General features: G+C 37.5%; 1 protein-coding gene across 4 annotated transcripts; it reads left to right on the forward strand.

Annotated features, from left to right (window-relative positions):
- The first annotated feature begins 244 nt into the window (after positions 1 to 244).
- On the forward strand, positions 245 to 19,118 carry LOC18445101 (AMSH-like ubiquitin thioesterase 3). 4 transcript variants are annotated; one of them, XR_002282830.2, is made up of 15 exons: positions 245 to 480; positions 841 to 905; positions 1,051 to 1,126; positions 1,263 to 1,460; positions 1,658 to 1,770; positions 4,403 to 4,508; positions 4,589 to 4,635; positions 4,992 to 5,319; positions 5,468 to 5,557; positions 5,751 to 5,813; positions 5,918 to 5,992; positions 9,926 to 9,988; positions 12,413 to 12,465; positions 12,947 to 13,086; positions 18,755 to 19,118. XR_002282830.2 is itself a non-coding variant. In XM_006855247.4 (14 exons), the coding sequence occupies exons 1-14, from the start codon at positions 367 to 369 to the stop codon at positions 18,927 to 18,929; spliced, it is 1,566 nt and encodes a 521-aa protein (XP_006855309.2). In that variant the 5' UTR covers positions 245 to 366; the 3' UTR covers positions 18,930 to 19,118. The 4 variants fall into 4 exon arrangements, 2 of the variants coding, with proteins under 2 accessions (XP_006855309.2, XP_088715164.1); XR_002282829.2 differs by lacking the exon at positions 18,755 to 19,118 and adding an exon at positions 13,210 to 13,993; XM_006855247.4 differs by lacking the exon at positions 12,947 to 13,086.
- Positions 19,119 to 20,970: the final 1,852 nt, after the last annotated feature.

Consider the following 20,970-nt stretch of genomic DNA (forward strand, 5'->3'; position numbering starts at 1 on the left):
TAGGGGTTGAAAGATAGGTTTTTAAAATGTGCATCGACAAAGGAATCCTAAGAATAAAGGGTATTAAAATATTTTCCCAATTTCAAATAACGACTCTAAAAGGCATATATGATAATTTCCCAAATCCAAAAGAAAAGTCTGAAGTCCCCATCGTAATTGTTCCATAAAAATTCCCCATCTTCCATACGATCGGCTCCTCCAATCTCTACGCTTCATCGAAGTAGTTGAATCGCCGGGAAAAACAACTTCCCGGCGGCTCATGGTTTACATGCTGGTCAAATTTCACCGAAAATTACGTTGCCGATCTCCTAGGGTTTTGAGTTGCACAGGGATTGAGTTGCACAGGGAATCCCTGAAATAGCAGAGATGAAGGTTTATGGGAGAGCGATCAACATCTCTGCAAGTGCTCCAAAGCTGGAGGTCGATAATAGGATTTCCATTCGCTACTATTGTCGCATCTCCGATAGCCTTCTCAGACAGGTATTTTGCTGCTTTTTTTTGTTTTTTGTTTTTCCGAATTCTTTGTTTTGATCTGAATAATTCAATTATGTGCTGATAATCCTTCATGCAAGTGATCCAATTTCCATGAATTGGGTCTCTTATGGCATGCAGGCGAATCTCGATATGCGCTTATTGATTTAAGAGATGTTCACTGTTGTCGTTGGCTTCTTTTGCTTACACGACCTTTAGTGAATTATGGTGGTGTAGGGACAGAATAAACATCAGAGATCTTTCTTCTTCGAAAAGAAAAAATTTCAAAACAGTAGGGGATTGAGGCTAAAGCTGGTTGGCATGAAGTATTTTTGTTTGCCTTGTTTAAACTTTCTTTGTATTTTTCAGGCACGTATTTTTCGAGGAGAGAGGAATGTCATTGATCTATACATTATGCTTCTCAGATTTTCAAGGCGAGTATACTAACCTCTGTGTAAAATTACTATTGTGTCATAAAATTGTAGGGGAATGGCCTTGGGTGTCTTACTATAATCTTCTCAGTTCTTTTTTAAAATTTGAATGCTTAAGGCTTACTGGTTTTTTTTTTTTCTTGTACAGTTTGGTTTCTGAGACTATACCATGCCATCGAGATTACCATTTGTTGCTTCCTAGAGAAAAAATTCTCCTCAATACGGTGATTGTAAATTATAATGATGATCATTATTCTTTTCCATAAATTGGAACTTTGAAACAATTCTTTTACATAGAGTGCTTTCTAGTGATTTACCTCGCATCACTGAGAGTGTTTTTATTGATTTCCTTTATTCTAGAAATTGTTGACTGCTCTAAGTGAATTAGAGTCTCTAAAGCCAGTTGTTAAGCGTCAAATTGAGGAACTGAATGAAAAGGAACATGGTCAAATTGATACATGGGGGCATCACCATGAAGTTACTGCTAAAGATCCAATATTGTCTGTTGAGTGGCCTCCTCTCAAGGTGCAAAGTACTTTCGGACATGATCTTCAACAGGTGAAGTTTCCACATTTATTCTCCAATGCATGATTGAGAAACTCATACCAGCATTCTCATAAAATTTCATATAATTGAACTGGCATGGGGCTAGTCACTGCATTGATTATTTACATATTCTGGTACCACACCTGATGAATATTTTTTGTCTATTACTGTTCTTTATAATGATGTCATAATTTGTATTGTTATTTCAGTCGCACTCGGGTGGCAGGAATACTGGTTCATCTCATGTTCTGAGAAAACCTACTGGAGTTAGCCAAAATGGTTCAACATACACGACAGGGATTGATAGGCCCTTGAGCAAGCTGTATGTCTTCTACCCACCCACTTAACAGTTTTAGGTGAAATGCTGATCTGTCCTTTTAGTTGATGCCTGTCAAGTATTTCCTATGGGCTTCATATTTTGACTTGCTGGTACCATGTCATTAACTAATATAAACTTTATTATACATGTTTTGGATCCATATTTCACTATGAATGGAAAACTTAGAAGGTTTTCTAGAGTTGTTGATTGCTTCTAAAATTTTGCTACGAATATGAATATCATATTTGTTGTTTTGATGTATTATATGGGAAGTTTTATTATAAGATCACACCATCTCAATGGTTTGGAAACAGAACATAATGGCTTCATCACTTTTGGCCCAGAGAGCCACATGATTCAGCATAGTTTGAAATTTTATAATGTTTTAAATATGAACTATTTGCATCTCATTCTTAGTAATCATTAAATGGACTTGGGGCACAACATGGACAACTCAATGATGTCACTTAAATGGTTTAGCATTGAATCTTCCAAGTTAACCTGACTAGGAGAGGTTGTCTAACTATCCATTTCAAGAATTAATGCTACGAGGTTTGAGTCCCTTGGGGCATATTGGATTAACCTTTGGTTTCCTTTTTTTAATCAGTGGAACTCCATTGAGAATTCCGATAAATGATTATTTTAGAGTGGAAAAGGAGAAATAACACCTTGGTCTAAAATGCTAATAGTCCTTGGCTGGTACTATAGGTGCTATTTCAACGTAACTGCTGTTAATAGTAATGAGCTTTATGTTGCATTTTAAGAACCAGCCAATCACCCCTTCTTGTCATTGAGCCCTTCACTACAAAAGGTGAGGCGATTTTGACTGGACCAGATCTTTCTCTGGTTTGGTGGCCTACCCAAACCTAATAACATTGGTTTAGACTTGTAACTTGCCACTATCACGTATAACTATGCTCTTCTTTTGAGCTTTGATGCCACTTGTTGGGAATTGAGACTCACTTGATTATCCTTTGTTGCCTTGATCCCCCCACTATAACAAATCTAGGACTTATCAAATGAACTTGCCTCTCATTGGCAAGTCAATCTCAAGAAAACTAAACACACCCCTATGATAAATTTGGGAAAAATAAAAAGAAACCAAGAGAAGCAAAACATAAAAACTCAAAATCACAGAACACTACAAAACCACAATTTAAGGACCATAAACCATTAACATACAAATATACGTGAGATGCTTCATCCTATTGGGTTACATTTGCGAGCAACCAGCAAGGATAAGTACATGAGATGCCTCATTGTCGATAAAGCACTACCCATTCCCCTATCCGCTGCTATGAAACCAACATTAAATCAACCTCCATTGTCAATTCCATCATCATGGCTCCACCTACAATGGAAATCCCAATGAAATTACTCGAGAAAGTAGCGTACAATGGTAAGTTTCAAAAAAGTAGGGCACAATGGTAACTTTGGTTTGTCCAAAAATCCCCTAATTCAAATGGTCTCTTTATGGACAAAACATGGCACTAAAACAAGAGAGCAATACCATTGGGGTTATTTTAGTATCACCCACGCAATGCCTTAGAACGATTAGGTAAAAAAGAAAAAAAGAAGGAAAAATAGTGACAGCCTTTGGTTGTTATTATTTATTTAATGCCTAGTTGACAAACTTGTCTAAAATGCTAGATGTGACTAGCTCGCCTTGCATGTTTTCTTTAGTAAGTGTAAGTATGACTCTCCTATCCTTGTTTTTTGAAAAGTAGGGATAGTTTCAAAAAGCGCTAGGCGGGTCCTAGGCGGCTTGGGGGTCCAGGACGGCCAACGCCTAGGTGGGCGCTCAGAATCTGGGCAGCCTAGTTGAATCCAAAAGGGATTCTACAGTTATATATCTTATAAAATATAAGAATTAGGTATTTAGGGGACATAAAAATTGAAAATATACTACAAATTTACCAACCAAATTACCAAACTAAAGTTACCAAATATTAAACCAGTGGAACTACAAATCCTCTATCCACTATCCACAAGACCACAATACACAACCCCCCAATAGATTTGTAAAACATCAAAAATTAAATCTAATATCAATGCGTGATGCTTTGATCAATTTCTCATAACTTTGAGAAACCCTTTGATCCTAAAGAAATCACAAAAAACTAGGTTTTTTGGGGTTTTCTCTCTCAAAAATGGGTTATAATGAGTTTTAGGTTTCAAATGAACCTAAAACCCCCATTATTGGCCCCTTAGTATAAAAAAATAGACAAAAATAGCCCCCATTGAAACCTTTTTTCTGCCTCTGGGCGGGGCATTGTAATTGGGTCGCCGCCTAAGCGGTTTCCTGGGCTCGGGTGATGCGCCCAAGCCCCTAGATCCGCCTTGGCATCTGCCCAGGCGCTGGGTGGTCCGCTTTTTGAAACACTGAAAGTGGGTGGAAAAATGTTTTTGACTTCTCCCTAAGTGGGAGTGCAACTTTTAGTTTACTGAAATTTGATAGCAGTTAATTGATTTAAAAAGGCACATATGATAGTGTTAATTTGACATCTCCAGCGTGTCATTTGGAGCTAGTGTTATTTCAAATAACTTGGAACCATTGAAATAATATTTGTTTGAGCAAAATGCTTTTACCTGAATTAATCTCTTGGAGCTTATTTGTTATTTGATGAATCTGCAGGTCACTGCATCTCCCTTGCCCGAAAGAGGAAACTTTGTCTAGACATTCCATTTTGGGTCCAAATGGGCTTCATGGTTCATGGCAGGCACCTATTACTGGTATTAGGGTATAATCTGGTACTCTTAATTGCTTTGATTACTGGAATTGGTAACTTCCATTGACTATATTCCTTTTGAATGCATATAGGTCCATTATCCAAGCAACATTGACTCAACTCCCATTGAAGTTTCTGGGTAAGAATCTTCGACAAGATTTTTAATGCTTTTGTTTCATACAATAGCAATCCCCATCTTTGTAAGCTTCATCTTTGCATGCCTTTGCAATGTAAATCCTAGTAAATCACTTCACTCCAAAAGAATTTCTTGTAAATCTTTCAATGAAGAAAGTCCTGCCAGTTTTTATGTTTTCAACTTGTCCGCAGTATATCTCTGATTAGAATAAAACAATTGGTAGATTGCATTTTCTTCTTACTTTTGTTATTGTTGTTTGCAGTATCTTCGAGTTCTTGCTTCTTTTAGCTTAAAGATTGTAATGTCTTCTTACTTTGACGCTGACACTTTTATATTATCTGTTTTTTGTTGGCATGTAGCTTGAATCAGACTGAAGAATGTGGTTCCTTGGCAATCAAAGATGGTGCCTCTGAAGTTAATACGTCCATTATGGACACAGTTCTCTCCCTCGATGATGGTAGAAGGTCCAATCCTTCAGAGGTGACCTGCTCAGTTTCCACTAATGACACAGTAGAAGTTACTGTGCAGTCCAATATCACCAGGCAACCGTCTCCTCCTCCTGTTCTCGCTCATGTGCAGGATTTGGATCCAATCCCTCCTTCAAAAGTTGCTGATCCTATGCCTGGAGATGCACAGCTTTTGTCAGAGAGGCTTGCTGATCCTAAAAGATATATGCATTTACATATCGTAAGTTGCTATCTTTTACGGACTTGATTTCTATGTTTATAACCTTTCCCTATAACCATTCTCACGAAAATGGTTTAGTTGTCATATCCTTTACAGATCTTTCTGATTGGTGACCGCAACTAAAAATTTGTTTGTAATTTCCTTACAGTCAGTAAATATAATGGAAGAGTTTTTGAGGTTGGCGAGGTCGAATACACAGAAAAACTTAGAAACATGTGGAGTCCTTGCAGGATCACTTGTAAGTATTTACTTATGATAAATACGGATTCCTTTTGTATGAGAGACACCGAAAATGTGAACTTTATATCCAACTCTCCATGTGTTTATTGTGCTGATCATTCACGTTGTAGCTTTTATTTTTATTGGTAATAAGTGCTTGCATGTATATATGTATATGATAGCCCTATCATAATTACTTGTAAAATTTGCAGAAAAACCGAACATTCTATGTTACAGCTCTAATCATCCCAAAGCAGGAGTCAACTTCTGATACGGTTTGCTATATTTCATTTATTTTCTTTCTAACTTTCAAGCATGCTATTGAAACTTCCAGCTGTTATATGATCATCTGCATTATATATTATTATTATGTTTGCAGTGTCAGACCTCAAACGAAGAGGAAATATATGACGTGCAGGATAAGCAATCCCTTTTCTCCCTTGGATGGATTCATGTGAGTATTTTGAGATTGCCTCTACTTAGTGTTTTAAAAAGCTGATCGCCCAGCGCCTGGGTGGCCGTCTAGGCGGTCCAGAAGGCTTGGGCGCATCGCCTAGGCCTAGGCAGCCAAATCAGGCGGATATCCCTGGGCGCCCACCTAAGTGCCCCGGAACTCGCCTAGGCGCTCATACCCCGTCCAGGGCAGAAATGTCCCTTGTTGAGGGTATTTTTGGATCATTTTTTTTAATACTAAAAGTGAAAAATTGTGGGTTTTAGGTTCATTTGAAACCTAAAACCCATTAGAGCCTATTTTAGAGAGAGAAAAACCCTCCAAAAAAATATTTCTACTGGGCCGCCTAGGTTTTGGGGGCTTCCTAGGTGCTAGGCGGCATGGACCCCCCGACCGCTTAGGTGCCTCCTAACACTTTTTGAAACACTACCTCTACTCGATTCCTCTTTTGTGTATGTATAATTAGGGTTTTGCAAATTCAAACTACATTGTACATCATTTGTCAGATGTTTTGTGTTTTATTTCCACTCATTTCAAAAAGTGCTCTATCGCTCTCACTTAATGAATGGCCTCATCTCTAAATTTATGTGGGCATCCGGAGAGTTTTAATTAGATATTCGTAGACCCTAGTTACATGAAATGGGATTTATTTTGGGAAGTAATATCGTGTAAGTTTTCTTAGTGCAAGATGTTCATTAATCCGTACTCACATACCCAGTGACATTGTTTCCCTAATGCTATGGGCAGAATGACTTTTCAACATCCATAGACCATAGTTACAAGACGAGCTTGGCTGGGAAACAATAGTTTCTGAAATGTCTATGTATAATTTTTGCTTCTATGTGTGTCATACACACACACACGCACATGCATCTGAAACACATGGAAATCACATTCACTGTTCAATCACATTTCATATTTGTAATAAATTGGTAAATATAAGATTAAGTTAATTAGCAACCACAAAACGCAAAACCTGATAGCAAGAACGTATCCAAAATAACATACAAATGCTATATGGCTAAATATATTAGCTCCGTTTCAGGTTCAATACCATTAAGTCATAAAACACGAATGCTGAAATACAAGTCCATACGCCATAATCCATACATATTCCAGTCCCTAATATAGTGAAAATCACATAAACAACATGATACAAAAGAAACGGTTCAGTCTTCAATCTTCATCTTCTTTGTAATCATTGGCTTCATGTTGGAGACCTCCATATGATTCCATGTCATCATCATCAAAACTATCACCCTCTTCAACATTGTGGCCCTCCTCCTCAGTCTCTTCTGAATCGGTCTCCTCCTCCTCTATCTCCCTCTTCCTCTGTGCTTCAGTAGTATTAGTTGGTCTAATGGTCTGCCTTGAGTCGGAAGCTTGCCTTGAAGGCTCAAATTACACCCTCACCAAGGAAGACCTCTTGTGTGCCATGATCAACCAACCACTCATTAGCATCATCCATGTCTTCAATACATTGGTATCCGTTGTGTCATGATTATTTACATGCTCTTGGAGCATCTGATTAAAACATACGAACATTAAATCATTGAGTTTGATCAATTCATTGGGTTCTTTTGCGCAAACATGTTCCTTCTCTTTGTATGCACCTCTAGGACAATGCATGAGTGAAAATTTAGGGAAGCCACAGGAACTTATAAAGTTATTAAGTCATGCCTTATAAGTTATAAATATATAATCAATCATTCTAATCATTTAGTGCTACCAGTAATACTAACATGACATGTTATAATCTTATGCAATCTACCCACTTATCATCTCAAATGAACTCCAATTGTGCTCGCAACTGGATAAGCTATATGTTAAGTTTTCCTAGTGGCCATCTTCTGTAAGTTTGGAGCACTACTCCTATGTTGGCTTCACCATTGGCATGTAATTACATGGAACATTGTTTGAATCTTAAAATTATAAGTTAAAGTTTTTAAGGTTATGTTGTAACTAATAAAAGTCAAGTATGCCATCCCTATTGGTCTATTTCATATGAAACTATACAAGTCGAAACTTGGAAAAAGTTGTTCAAATTAAATAGATTACCTGGATTGGATTTGGTCCTTTGTCTCATCGCCATTTCCTTCTCATATGAGTGTAATGAACACTTATATAAAATCAACTTTGCAGCATATATGTTATCTTGGGTATCCTTATCAAGAATGAGCCTCTCAAGACATTCACTAAAGTCATTCACGATTGCATCTTTCCTCTCAATATCAGGTTTGCAGAAAAGAATATTGGATTCAAATAGTATTCAACCGCATGCAAGGGGCGATGTAGCTGCTTATCCCACTTTTTATCAACAATCTCTCATATATATTTTTTTGAAAATGTGTTGACAATCTCTCATATTGTGCCTTACATGTTATCATCATTGCCCAATCCCTTAACTATCTCTCTCTTGGCTCTATTTAGTGCATCATATAAAGGCCATAATGGGCTTCGCCTCAGTACCAATCAAACATAAAACTATGACCATAGCAGTGTGCCGTGTATGGTACCCAAAATATGGGGCTGCTTTTAGTGCAACAAATTCGCAACACATGTTGGCTACAATATTGTCGTTTACTACCTATATGATATGCTTTTGGTCAACTTCTCCAATGCCCTTCTCGACCAAAGAAAAATAAAGTAATAAATTGTGCATTGTATCATTAGATGCATCAATAGACCTCAATAACATTGTCCTTAAAGGGCAATTCATCACTCTCCTACTTCTATCGCTCCACGTATCTGTCATTATTGAGAACCCATATTGCACCCTCGCCTCCTTGTAGGTCTTGAGGTACTCCTTTGTGAGTTGTACCTCCTTTTGTGGCAATGACTCCTTAAGCTCATATGGGGTTGGGCCCTTAAACCCAGGCCAACATTGTGTGGAGGATGCGTGGGCAAGTAGTATTGTAAGCAACACCCCCTTGATACATCCAACAAGCAATATATCAATTTACTCAGGCTCCGTCTGCCTTCTTATGCGTTATGCCTATTTTCAAATTGTTACTTGCTTCGTTCCTTTCTCAACCCAACCTCGGGGTTAAGTGGAAAAATACATCTATGGGCCCCTTCATACGAGGCTTCTTAAACCTGATTCATCCCGTAGAACTTCGAGAGAACCCTCTTCAGTCTCCCCTTCATCATCATCTTCATCATTATCGCCAATACGTGCCTCCATGATGCCTTTTTCCTGTTTTTGGAATCCAAATAGTCAAGCATCTCCTTCCTAACATTAGCCGGAGCATCCCTAGATGCAGAAACATCCCCCCTAATCCAGGCAATGTATTTTTTAAATCTATTGATCCCACCATTTGTATATTGGTTACAAAAATTGCACTGATCTTTGTTTTGATTGTTCTTATTTGTCCCAAACCATATTTTCATTCCATATCCCCACTCCTGATCTCAACTCTTGTTAGAACCCGAAGAAGACATCTTGAAGGAACGAAGGAGTCTCAAATATAAAGATATTTGACTGATCTTTGATCCATCCTTCGGCAAATGGTGACCGAGGTGAGGCTCGAGGTGTCTAGGTGCCCGCCAAGGGACAGAGCATCTAGGAGGCGAACATTGGCCTAGATGGGGCACTAGGCGGCTGCCTGGTATTCACGCTGCTGCCTAGGCATTGTAAAGACCACTTTTTGCATTATTTCATGTTCATTTAATTTATTGTCGTTTACAATTTGGAAAAAGAAAAAGAAAAATGCTCAAGGCTGCAGAACTGCATGTGTTGTCATGGAATTTTTTTTGTTCATGTGGTCAATATCTCTTCTATGAAATATTTTTGAATATTAAACGGAATATTCTTATTAGAAAAATGTTGTTTTTGTTAAAGTGTAAGCGATTTTTTTTTGGGAAATCTTCATAATTTGCTAGGTTTTATTTTTATTTTCAGTAATATTGGTTGTCATTCTGCTTTTTTGCTTTCAGACTCACCCCACACAGTCTTGTTTCATGTCCTCAGTTGATCTTCACACCCATTATTCATATCAGGTGATTATAAAAGCTTAGGATCTGTGGTATTATTTTGTTATGCTTCCTCGTTCTGGCTGCTTAGTATTTGCATGTGAATGTGAAGTGCCTGGGATTCTACTATTGAGCAACTAATGTAGAAAATACAAATGCTTGTCACATCAATATTTGTTTGGTTGTAAGTAGTGTTTAAAAAATGGGATCTGGTGACACCTGCCGATCCCGAGCTAGTGAACTAGTCGGTTTGGATCAGTTGGCCTTATCGAGTTGGTAAAAAAGTTCTAAAAAATACTGAAAAATTTAAAAATTATTTTGTGTTTGTTTGTGAAAAAATTGGACCAGTTCTAGAGCTTTTCTAAAAAAATAAAAAAATAAAAAATTGCAACCCAATAGGTCTTGTAGACTGAAGATAACACTCTCTACAACAAACACCCTACCAAAATCTAGGAAAAAAATAATTTTTTTTAAAAAAATACAAGGGTTTTTTCAGAAAAATAAATTATAATAAAAAATTCTACATCTACAAAAATATTGTTTTAAATCATACAATACCTTTGTAGATTGAAGATGGCATTCTTTACAACATGAAACCTAAAGAAATCTTGTAAAAAAAAGAAGGAAAATCTGAGGATTAATTTAGAAGTGGTTGATTCAGCAACTCAGCACTGGTTCAGAACGCTACTTGTGGATTTAGAAACCCTAATTTTATTGTCTATTACAAAAGGGACCTTCTATTGCAGATCAGTAATAGCAAGTGGAAAACATAGGATCGGCCGCCCTAGAAGACTGTAGAAACCCTACTTTCCTTCTGAATCAACTGAAACATCAATATCTGACTATAGAAAATAACACAGTAAAAGATAATTTTCCCTACCCTGAAAGCTATGAAAAAGGATCATAAAACCATGATAACGAATATTCCGAAATTATATTAGATAAGCATTTGGCCAATTCTAAACAAAAGGGCAAAAAAGACTTTAATGGAAATTCTAGTGTAGAACGTAGTAACCAAAGCTAAAGTCCATGCAAGTTCCATTGCCTAAAATTTTCAAGGTTAATTAGTTTTAAATACTTTTTGGTTTTGTTAAACCAAATTCCCAAAATTTCATGTTGTGTGTGTGTGTGTGTGAGAGAGAGAGGCCCTGCGGGTTAAGAAGGGGGATTTAAAACCTTTCTTCCCTCAGGGAGGGTGTTGGGGTATCCCAGAGAGAGAGAGAGGCCCTGGGGTTAAGAAGGGGGATTTAAAACCCTTTCTTCCATCAGGGAGGGTGTTGGGGTATCCTGGTCATCCAACTAAGGTTTATGGGGGAGACCACTGATTGGATGGCTGTGATGTGAGGCCCTAGGAATACTTGAGTCTAATTGTCTTGTTGCAGAAAGTTTTTCCATCTTATTTTCTTCTGTTAAAGTCCTTTCTTCCGTTGTTTCTTCACTTCTTTGCCTTTGTTAGAATAGTAGGTTACGTTCCTGCATCGCAGGTTAAAACTTGTTTACGGAACCTTGTAACATGGTCCTAAGCTAGTGAAGCTTATGCCTTGGAGTTAGCTTAGAACTTTCGGTTATCATGGGAGCTTATACTCATAGACTGCCGCTGGACAAATTTGGCCTCTTGGATATTGAGGTGCTATAATTGTATTTTTTGTTTTCAGCGCGTAATGTAGTGAACATTTAGAACTGAAAATTGATCTTTGTCGAGTTGACCCTATCATCAGGATCCCTTTTTGAGGACTTTGCGGAATCCTGACTGGTTAGTGAGTGCTTGCATTGTAAATGAAGATTCTGATATGAGTTCTTGGAAAGTTTGTGTGTCCTTGATTGATTCTCTTGGATGAAACGGAAAGAGACATTCTGCAGCAAGAGTTCACTTAAATTGTGTCAAAATGGGTTTGCATATGTCACCCACCTCTATTTGTTTCATCTAAATACATTCCAATCAATATTAAATATCTGATTACTTATGTAATGTTGGAATCTTAATTTGAATGGTCACTGTCACTTAATTGATCAACTTTGAATCTCCTGAGTGACACTGACGATGCTTTATAATTCTGAAGATTGTTTGAGCTTTCAGTTAATTATTGCTTAATCATCATCATCATCAGTTAATTATTGCTTAAATATGTTGCATTAATATTGGCATAAAACACTATACTCGATTCAGCAAATTAATTTATGTGTATATATGTACATAAGATTTTGGGCTTTCTAGTGTCTATTTCTGTACATCTTTAGGGAAAAATAATGGCAGTTTAGAAGATTAGCTTTTCCATTGGCCAATTGATTGCAATTGTCTATCGGAAAATAATTATTGGTCCTCTCTAGCGTCTATTTCTATGTTCATCTTTCAAATATTTTATTTTTTTTAGATTCATTGAATATTATTATATATTTTGTCTTTAATTTGGTTGGTTTCTTTTCTAACCTGTGTGCATGTATTCTTTTCAGATTATGTTACCAGAAGCAATTGCAATAGTTATGGCACCCACCGACACATCCAGGTTTTTCTCTTTGATGTTATTAAATTTAAACTTGGACTATATTAACCAATTTCACTGTCAGAAAGCAACCATATGACCACCCCCATTGACTGCCAGCCACACACTCATGCGTCCATGCACATGCACATGCACATGCACAAATAGATGAATAGAGCACTGCTGAACTAGGCACAAAACTACCTGAATACCACTAAATATATGTGGTTTGATTATCCATCAACACTATCCCTCTATTCTTATTCTTTTTTTCTAATAGAATTAGATGCTTTTTATTGCATAATGTCATTGATAATGATAAATATTGAATTAATGATGTGTTGTTAGATCATTATATAGTTTTTAACATAAAGAGACTATTTTGTGCACCTCTCTTGCTGAATGGTCTAATATTATATACCGATGCAACGATATTGTTTTCTTTATATATTTTTTATCATATTTTTATTTTTGTTTTGTAAAATATGCTTGCTTGAAATCTCAGGGGCCTGCATTGCACTTCTGGATCAAGCAGCGTTAAGCCTCAGCTTTTGGCCACTATTCAAATGCCTGTGGTGGTCATATAAAAGCTGGAGTCTGCATAGGCTAGCATGCTAGTGTTTATGATGCATGGAAATGATTCTGGTCATAACTAAAACACTTTTGATTTTACAATTTACAATTTTGTAATGCTTCCAATATGGATGTGGTACCTATTTTGAAATAGCCATGCATCATAGTCTTGTGTACTTTGCTTCTCTTATACAGATGCCTGTTGAGCTGGAGAGGCAAATATTTTGAGTAGTAGGGGACATGGGTTCCAATTCCTTCCTGTGAAAGTGGAAGGAGATTTTTATGCCTAAGGTTGAAGGAGGCCTGTCTATTGGAATTTTGGGAGACAAATAACTAATGGAGATGAATATGACTCTTTTAGGTGGGCTTTGAGTGTTATGAGGAGCTCGTGGTTTGCCGAAGCACAAAGCCATCTAGTAGCAGCTTACCCCCTTCGCCCACCATACTATTTCAGCGTAGGCTTCCTTGACTGGTTTGGGCGATTAACTAATGAAATGCGATGGTGTTGAGGAGATTTTTTTTTTGGAAAGTGTTGACTCTATAAATGAGACACTCACAAGCCTGGTACCCTGTACAAAAACTCATATGGGTCAAAAAAATGGTGGGGGCCCCTGAAGGGTCTCAAAAGTGCTATACAGCATAAGCGTAAGCTAAAAGTGTACAATAAGCCAGGGGTTTCATGCTCTAAAAGTTGCTCAAAAAGTCCCCCTAAGAGTCTTCCGTCCGTGAGGCTTCCTCCCTAGCAAGGGGTGTCGGCTGTGGCATTGGCTTCCCTCCAAGTATGCCTACATGAGATTTTTTGTCAAAAATGCCATCTAGTCTCTATGGGCAATTTGAGGCTTCAGTGGCCCATGACAACATTTTTGGAGTCTCCCTCGACGATCAACATTGGAATCCTGGTGGGGTTGAAGCTCCCGAGGCCTTCAAGAAGAGATAAAGCCTCAGCCGTGTTGGAGTTGGCATGACTGATTTAGCGGCGGTAAGAGAATAGAATGCTTGCTGTCTTTGTCCCTGAATAGGCCCTCAATGCAAGTGGGGCCCGGTTACCCAAGGAGAAACTGTCGAAGTTGAGCTTGGTTTGGCCGGGTTCCGCTGTCTCTAGAGGGAAGTGCGAGAAATTTGGTGGGGCCTGAGTTGGAGTAGTGCCAACCAGTCATACTGGAAGTCCGAGTAGGAGCAGTTGCGGTTTTTTACCCAAAAGATGACTAGGGTCTTGGTCTTGTCTAAGAGCTGTGATTGATGACTTGACACTACGGAAAATTCTGGAATTTCTTTCGGTCTAGATAATCCACAAAGTGGCAGCCACGGCTGCCTGCCAAAGAAGGATCCCCGACTTCGACCATGGAGCGGGAGAGGTGGGGTATCGATTGTGGTGTAACCCACGACCAATTGAAGAGTTGCAAGAGGTATTATCCTAAGAGGGTTCTAGCAACCTTGCAGTGGATAAAAATATGGAGGGTTGGTTTCAACGTTATCAGTGCACTTTAAAGGATTGGGGAGATTGGAGAGAGTGAGGAACCATCGGCTTAGTGTTGGATACCCCATCTTGGGTGTACCATACTTTACCCCCTTCGAACCCTCTTGTTGAGCTACCAAACTACAAGGCAACAAGGTATTAGTATTTTCAACAAGGTATTAGTATTTTCATTTCGTCTAAGGGGGGAAAACACTAGACAAACCACTCCCAGTTGTGAACTCTTTTCAAAGAGACGGGTGTAGGGTAGGATACGGGCTAACCCACCAGGATGTTACCCCATAGTTTGTTTACCACTCCGCCGGGCAGTAGAGATAAAAGAGAGAAGAGATTGAATCTTCTTTTATAGAGGACGAGGGAGTTTTAATGGAGGGAGACTAGTCACCATGATCTTCCAACCAATGCTTGATTCCCTTCCATAATCTCATCGCTATGCTCCAGTGAGGAGAATCTTATTCCTTTGCAACATCAACATCATCATAGCTTTTTTCTAATTATTTGGGGTCAGTTTCACGAATCTTGGTCTGCCATTCTACTCTATCAAGAGCAATCTCGATCATTCCAGTTAGGGATTGAAATCTTAAGTTACAAGAGATGCAAATTCCCTAGCATTGTAGTATAGTATAACAATGCGGGATAGTCAAGTAGTATAGTATACCGGTAAGGTATATATCTTTCAGCCGGCTCATATGTACAAGTGCGTCCCCTATCTAATTTTCGTCTTAAAGGTGGAGTTTTTATCCATATTTTTAGGGGTTCATGATCGAGGCCAAGGTGATTATGAATATACCCAAAAAAATAAAATAAAATTGAAACTTAAAATAGGTTCTTTTTTTAAGGGATTATTTGCACATCCATAAGTTGTTTGGTCCAGCTCACTTTAAGATGGACGTTCTAAGGTCAGCGGGCTTTTGCGCTCGCTGATTCATCTTACAACGTTTTCTTTGAATATAGTAGTAGGGTTGAGAATGGGCTGGATTTGGTCCGGATCCCCCGGGATTTGGATTCATATCCGAAAAGTATACATGGGATCCAAATCTTGATCCAGACCTGATTGGATATAAGAAAAATTAATTTATATATTAGTTTATTTATTAATTTATATCTATAAAATACTATATAGCAAAAAATACTATATAACATATATGTATATAATATCTTCATAATTGGGTTGGATTAGGATCGGATCTACCTAAACCTAGATCCGATCTTAATTACTATTTGGATCTGGATCCAATCCATGGGATCCAAATCTTGGATCCAGATAGGATCCAAATTTCGGGTTTTGGATCCAAACTGGGTAAATTCTCAGCCCTATATTGTAGCATCTTGTATAGTACATAAATATGTATAGTTGTACATAGTAAATTTAAATATAGTAGCGTATAGTGTAGCGTAGCATATAGCATATTGTGTAGTATTTATTATATATAAGTATATTATTGCATAGGAGTATTGTATAGTATAGTAGTGTACTATTATAGTAGTGCTTGGGGCCTTAATTTTTAACTAGATGGAGCTTAGTCCTATATAATTTATCATTCCATCTCAATTAAGTTTGGACCGAGCTTCCCCACATTTTGGGATCAAGATCCCTAGAGTTCAGGACCTGATCCCTACGATAGGAAGCTGCCTGCATGTCAGGATTCCATGGTCTTAATACCAATACCAATCCCAATCTTCGATCTTATTTGATCCCTGATCCCAATTTAGAAAATAGTGTTGGTTTCAGTATTCTGTAAGTTGCCTCCTAGATCCTGTCTTTGGATGGTCGACATGAACGTTGTGAGGGAGACTAAGTGAAGATTGGAAGGGGAATAGAAATTTGCTTTTGGTGCATTGGAATCGCACAACGCGTAGCATTTTGTGAGAGGGGGAAATGAGAGGGAGTTCAATAAGATAGATTTGTGGCTTATTTCAAATATATCTCGGTTTTCAAGCTGTTCTGGGTGGTTTTCATTGAGAACCCCCCTCCCGAAAGCAGATTTTTTAGACAACTTCCTCCTAATCATTTTTTTTTTCCTCGTAATTTTTACCCCAAAATTAACTTTTATAGTAAATATCTCTCAAGTAAAAATCTCTTAGTTCCATAGATCTCTTTGTTTGTACATGATGGCGTCACATTTCCGTAGGACACTTAATGACCAAATATGGTCTGACGCATATGCCTACTGGTCCAATAGGGGGGTGCACTTGGTCCGGCATAGTATTTTTTGTCGGTTTGGCAGAAGGTGCTGTCTGTTCAGCAGAATTGTGTGGTGGTCCGGTAGTAGGTGTATTGATCTTGGCCCGACATGTGAAATTTTGCTCCGGCAATGTGTACTGTCGGTCCAACACTCTTTTGCAGCAGTCTGGCAGTGAGCCGACTAGCATGGGTTGTGTGATGGATTGTTCTTATGACATGGTACCGGGGATGTAAAGCCATTTTGTGTGGACCATGACATTTGAGTAATGATCTTATAGGACCCTCCCACACCTATAAGAATGGGACCCCTACTGATTACTGTAGGATTTCGATTCAGATCTCAAGGTAAAATTTGAATCCCTCTTCCTTTTTCATTAGAAAAATATTTTTTGTCTCTCTCTCAACGGAGACCCTACTTTTCCCTGAAAAGGCCTACCTATTATCATCAGCAACCATTAATCTCTCCTCGACACCTCTCTCTACTTCCTCAGACCTTAACACCAATACCCACTAACCCTCTTCCTCAACCCCAAATTTTAAGAAAAATGTAGAACTTAACCAAGATTTTAATTCAAACCAGTAACCCAATCGCCAGGATTTCAATTCAAAACAGTAACAAAAAGCTAGGTTTTCAATTCAAATCATCAGTAAGCCAGGTTTTCAATTCAAACCAGTAACCTTCCAGACTCAGCTCTCTCTCTCTCTCTCTACTATGCCAAGCTTTGCAACAATTTTAATTGCGATTTTCTCTCTCCTCAATCACCGTGCGTCTCCAAAGCCCCATCCTTCAGGTTCTCTTTTCCAGCCACCTCCTTTTTCTCTCTCCCACATATGCTTTATAATTTTCTAAGAGAGGGCTTCTGATACGAGATAGACAGAGAGGGTATCCTTTTAGAGGGAGGGGGGGTTCTTGAGAGAGAGAGAGAAACGGTTGGAGTCTCAGTTGATAGTGAGGGGGCCTTTGCCAAACGAAAGAGGGAGATGAGTGGAGAGACATGCAAGCTTATTGCCATATAGAGAAGAAGTGGGGTATCTGTTGAGAGAGAGAGAGAGAGAGAGAGTAGTTTTTAATGAAAGAAGGAGAAGAATTTAAATTTTACCTTGAAATATGAATTCAAATTTTATGATAATTTGTAGGGATTTCATATTTGTTGGTATGGGAGGGTCCTATAAGCTCATGACATTTTTATCTAAAGAATTATTCTTTTTAATCTAGAGGATATTTATTGTAAAAGTTAGTTTTTGGATAAAAGTTGAGAAAAAAAAAAAAAAAAAAAAAGATTTGGAGGAATTTTCTAAATGCCTTATTTTGGAAGGTTCTTTGTTAAAAAAAAGCCTTGTTTTTTAGGACATTTGCTAGTGGTGTGATAAAGCTGAACTTTTCGTACCTGAGAAAGACAGCTCTCACACTTGAGCCTTTTGGTCAGAGGATACTCTTGGAAGTGAAAGTTGTTTGTCTTCTTATGTTCCAATGGTCTCGTGTCGCCTTTCCCCATATAGCGATAGACTTTTGAGATTACAATCAGGATATGGAGATAGACTTTTAAGATTACAATCAGAGCTTTTAATATTTGAGGGAGATTCTTTTGTATTTGGAAAGCTAGGTGCAGAGATTCTTTTGTACTTGGAAAGCTAGGTGCTACCAAGGCAGCTCTATTTCCTATTATTATTATTATTTTTAAACTCTTCTTTGCCTTGATTTATTATTTATTTATTTATTTTTTACTTCTTTGCCTTGATTTGAGGGGGCCAAACTTCATACCCCCACTCCAGGTTCCATTTAACACAACCAATCTTGGAAGCTTGGTGATAATATGGAGGTCTGGGTTACTGGGTACATTTCAATATTTGGGTATTGACTAGGACGCTAACAAAAGCAGATTTCAGCCTACTGGGGGCCCCTTTCCTAACTAACCATTGGCTTTTGAAAAAAAGACGCATGCTTTTGAATTCCCCATATTTTCAAATGGACTTTCAGTCCTCCCGGGCTTCCAAGGCTGTCACTTTCCCATTTCTGTACTTTTCTTTTTGAGTCTTTGTCATAACCTTTTTACCTGATGTTGATGGCTTTATATTTGCAGAACCCATGGTATATACCATCTATCAGATCCTGGTGGTGTGTCGGTGATCAGGAACTGCCCTCAACGTGGTTTCCATTCTCATCAAGTGCCTGAAGGTGGTGGTCCTATCTACGAGTGTTGCTCTCATGTTTATATGGACACTAATCTCAAATTTGAGGTTTTTGATCTCCGCTGAGGTCTTTTAATTGAGATTCAACTTATAATGAATAAAGAAGAGTGAGTCACTGTGGTTGTATGGGGTTCTCTCCTTTTGTATTGAAACCCAAATGAGTTTACTTCTGTATTTTTTGAGTTTTTGATGAATTTTACAAATTGTAAAAGAGGAATGCAATGATATTGAGCCTTTGTCCTTTGGATGTCCAAACTTGGAAATACTCTGTTTTCCTTTTATTAGTGCATGGTTCGAAAAATCGAACTGGAACAGTTAACCAGACATGCGCTGGATGCGGTACACCCGGCCTAACCGGGCAAGTCTCATAGAGGTCAAAAGTGTTAAAAAAATCTAATAAAACGTGAAAAATATAATTACAGCATGATTAAGCGAAACACATCCAAATGAACTTGAAAATTAATGAAAATAATGAATTTTAAATGAGGGTGTGGATTGTATAGAGCCTAGGCTCTAAACAATCAAATTAGAGCCTACCTTCAAATAGGGTCGAGAAATGTGGTTTTAATTTAAATAGTGTCAATAAATGTGGTTTTAATACGTGAAATCTTTGTGATCGTCGTAACAATATATTTCTATGTTTATTTATGAAGTTTAAAGCTTAAAAAATAGTGTAGATCGACATATCTATGAAAACTTGAAAATTGACGTTTCAAAAATGCTTTATAAAAAAATGTACTATTTTTAAGATTTGAAATCTATTTTTTTCTCATCTCCATACATTTTAATGTCAAGATGATCAATTTGAAGATATTTGGCATCAAAACTACTTCTTTGGCTCAAATTTGATTGTTTAGAGCCTCGGCTCTATAGAAACTTTTCTTTTTAAAGAATCGATTTGTATTTAGGGGTATTTTTTGAATTTTTTTTAAAAAAGATGGGAAAATGTAAAATCGAAGAGAGAGCGCATTCAATTGTTATTGTACAATTCGATCCACACTCATTTTCAATGGTTTCCCTCATCAAACTAGAGGTGACTAAGGAACCATGGGGCACCATTAAATACACCAGCCATGCCTAACATGTGAAATGGGTGTGTAAGGATGTTGTGCTTCGTCTGGATTACAATTATAGAGTTAGTTGTAAAGATATTCTTGAAAAGCATTGGCATACCATCTAAGAAACTTCTTTGAACGATAGGATAGATAAAAAAAAGATCAATAGATGAGAAACTTCATTGACCAATAGGATAGATCAAGAAAACATCAATAGCAATGGCAACGGGAGTTGAATATGCAACAACAATTTATAGGAGTTGAATATGCAACAACAATTTATGGGCATACCTAGAGAGAAATTAAGGTCTCACTCATGAGCCATGGAACAAGTACACTAAATATAAAAAATGTTCATCAACGGATGCCGCTTTCCATACAAACGTATAACCTCAAAAGTTGGAATAATGGCATCCGAAATAATAGGCACATGGAATACATCCATGGTATGATGAGAGTGTTCATTTACCATTAAGATGGAACGCTGCTATTACTACGGTACAATTTGATGAGAGAGAGAGCATTCAATTAGTATCGTACAATTTGATATGAGAGAGAGAGAGAGCATTCCATTACTATGGTACAATGTGATGAGAAAAAGAGAGAGCATTCGATTACTATTGTACAATTTGATGTACATGTAACATCCACGACGGTAGCAGGAGAGAATGAGAGTGTTCATTTATATTTTTATATGTGGGTGTGGTTTTCACGAGGTTGCAACCTTAAACAATCCAAGGCGTAATTTTAAATTTGATCGTAGCAAATAATTTTGATGTAAAATATTTTTAAAATTATCTTAAAACTATTTTCATATCAAATTATAAAATTTTTGACTTAAAAAATAGTTAAAATCAAATAGATCAATAAATATGTGAAAAATTTAAAAATAGATGGTCTAAATAATGTGTTGTCAGACGCACTATTTTTAAGATTGAAAATCATTTTTTCTTTCATATTCATATATTTCAATGTCGAGATGCTCAATTAGAGGGTTTTTCAATATTAAAATAATATTTTGATGGATTTTTTATGTGTATCTATAGTTCTAA

The sequence above is a fragment of the Amborella trichopoda genome, chromosome 2, assembly GCF_054954075.1.
Source record: "Amborella trichopoda isolate Santa Cruz 75 chromosome 2, AtrichopodaSantaCruz75HAP2 v2.0, whole genome shotgun sequence".
NCBI classification, from domain to species: domain Eukaryota; kingdom Viridiplantae; phylum Streptophyta; class Magnoliopsida; order Amborellales; family Amborellaceae; genus Amborella; species Amborella trichopoda.

Bases quoted from the DNA above. Each gene is read 5' to 3' on its own strand.
- LOC18445101 (XM_006855247.4), top strand. From the start codon at position 367: ATGAAGGTTTATGGGAGAGCGATCAACATCTCTGCAAGTGCTCCAAAG. The intron at 1,771-4,402 runs GTATGTCTTCTA...ATGAATCTGCAG, and splicing joins GATAGGCCCTTGAGCAAGCT to GTCACTGCATCTCCCTTGCC. The intron at 12,466-18,754 runs GTTTTTCTCTTT...TTATATTTGCAG, and splicing joins GCACCCACCGACACATCCAG to AACCCATGGTATATACCATC.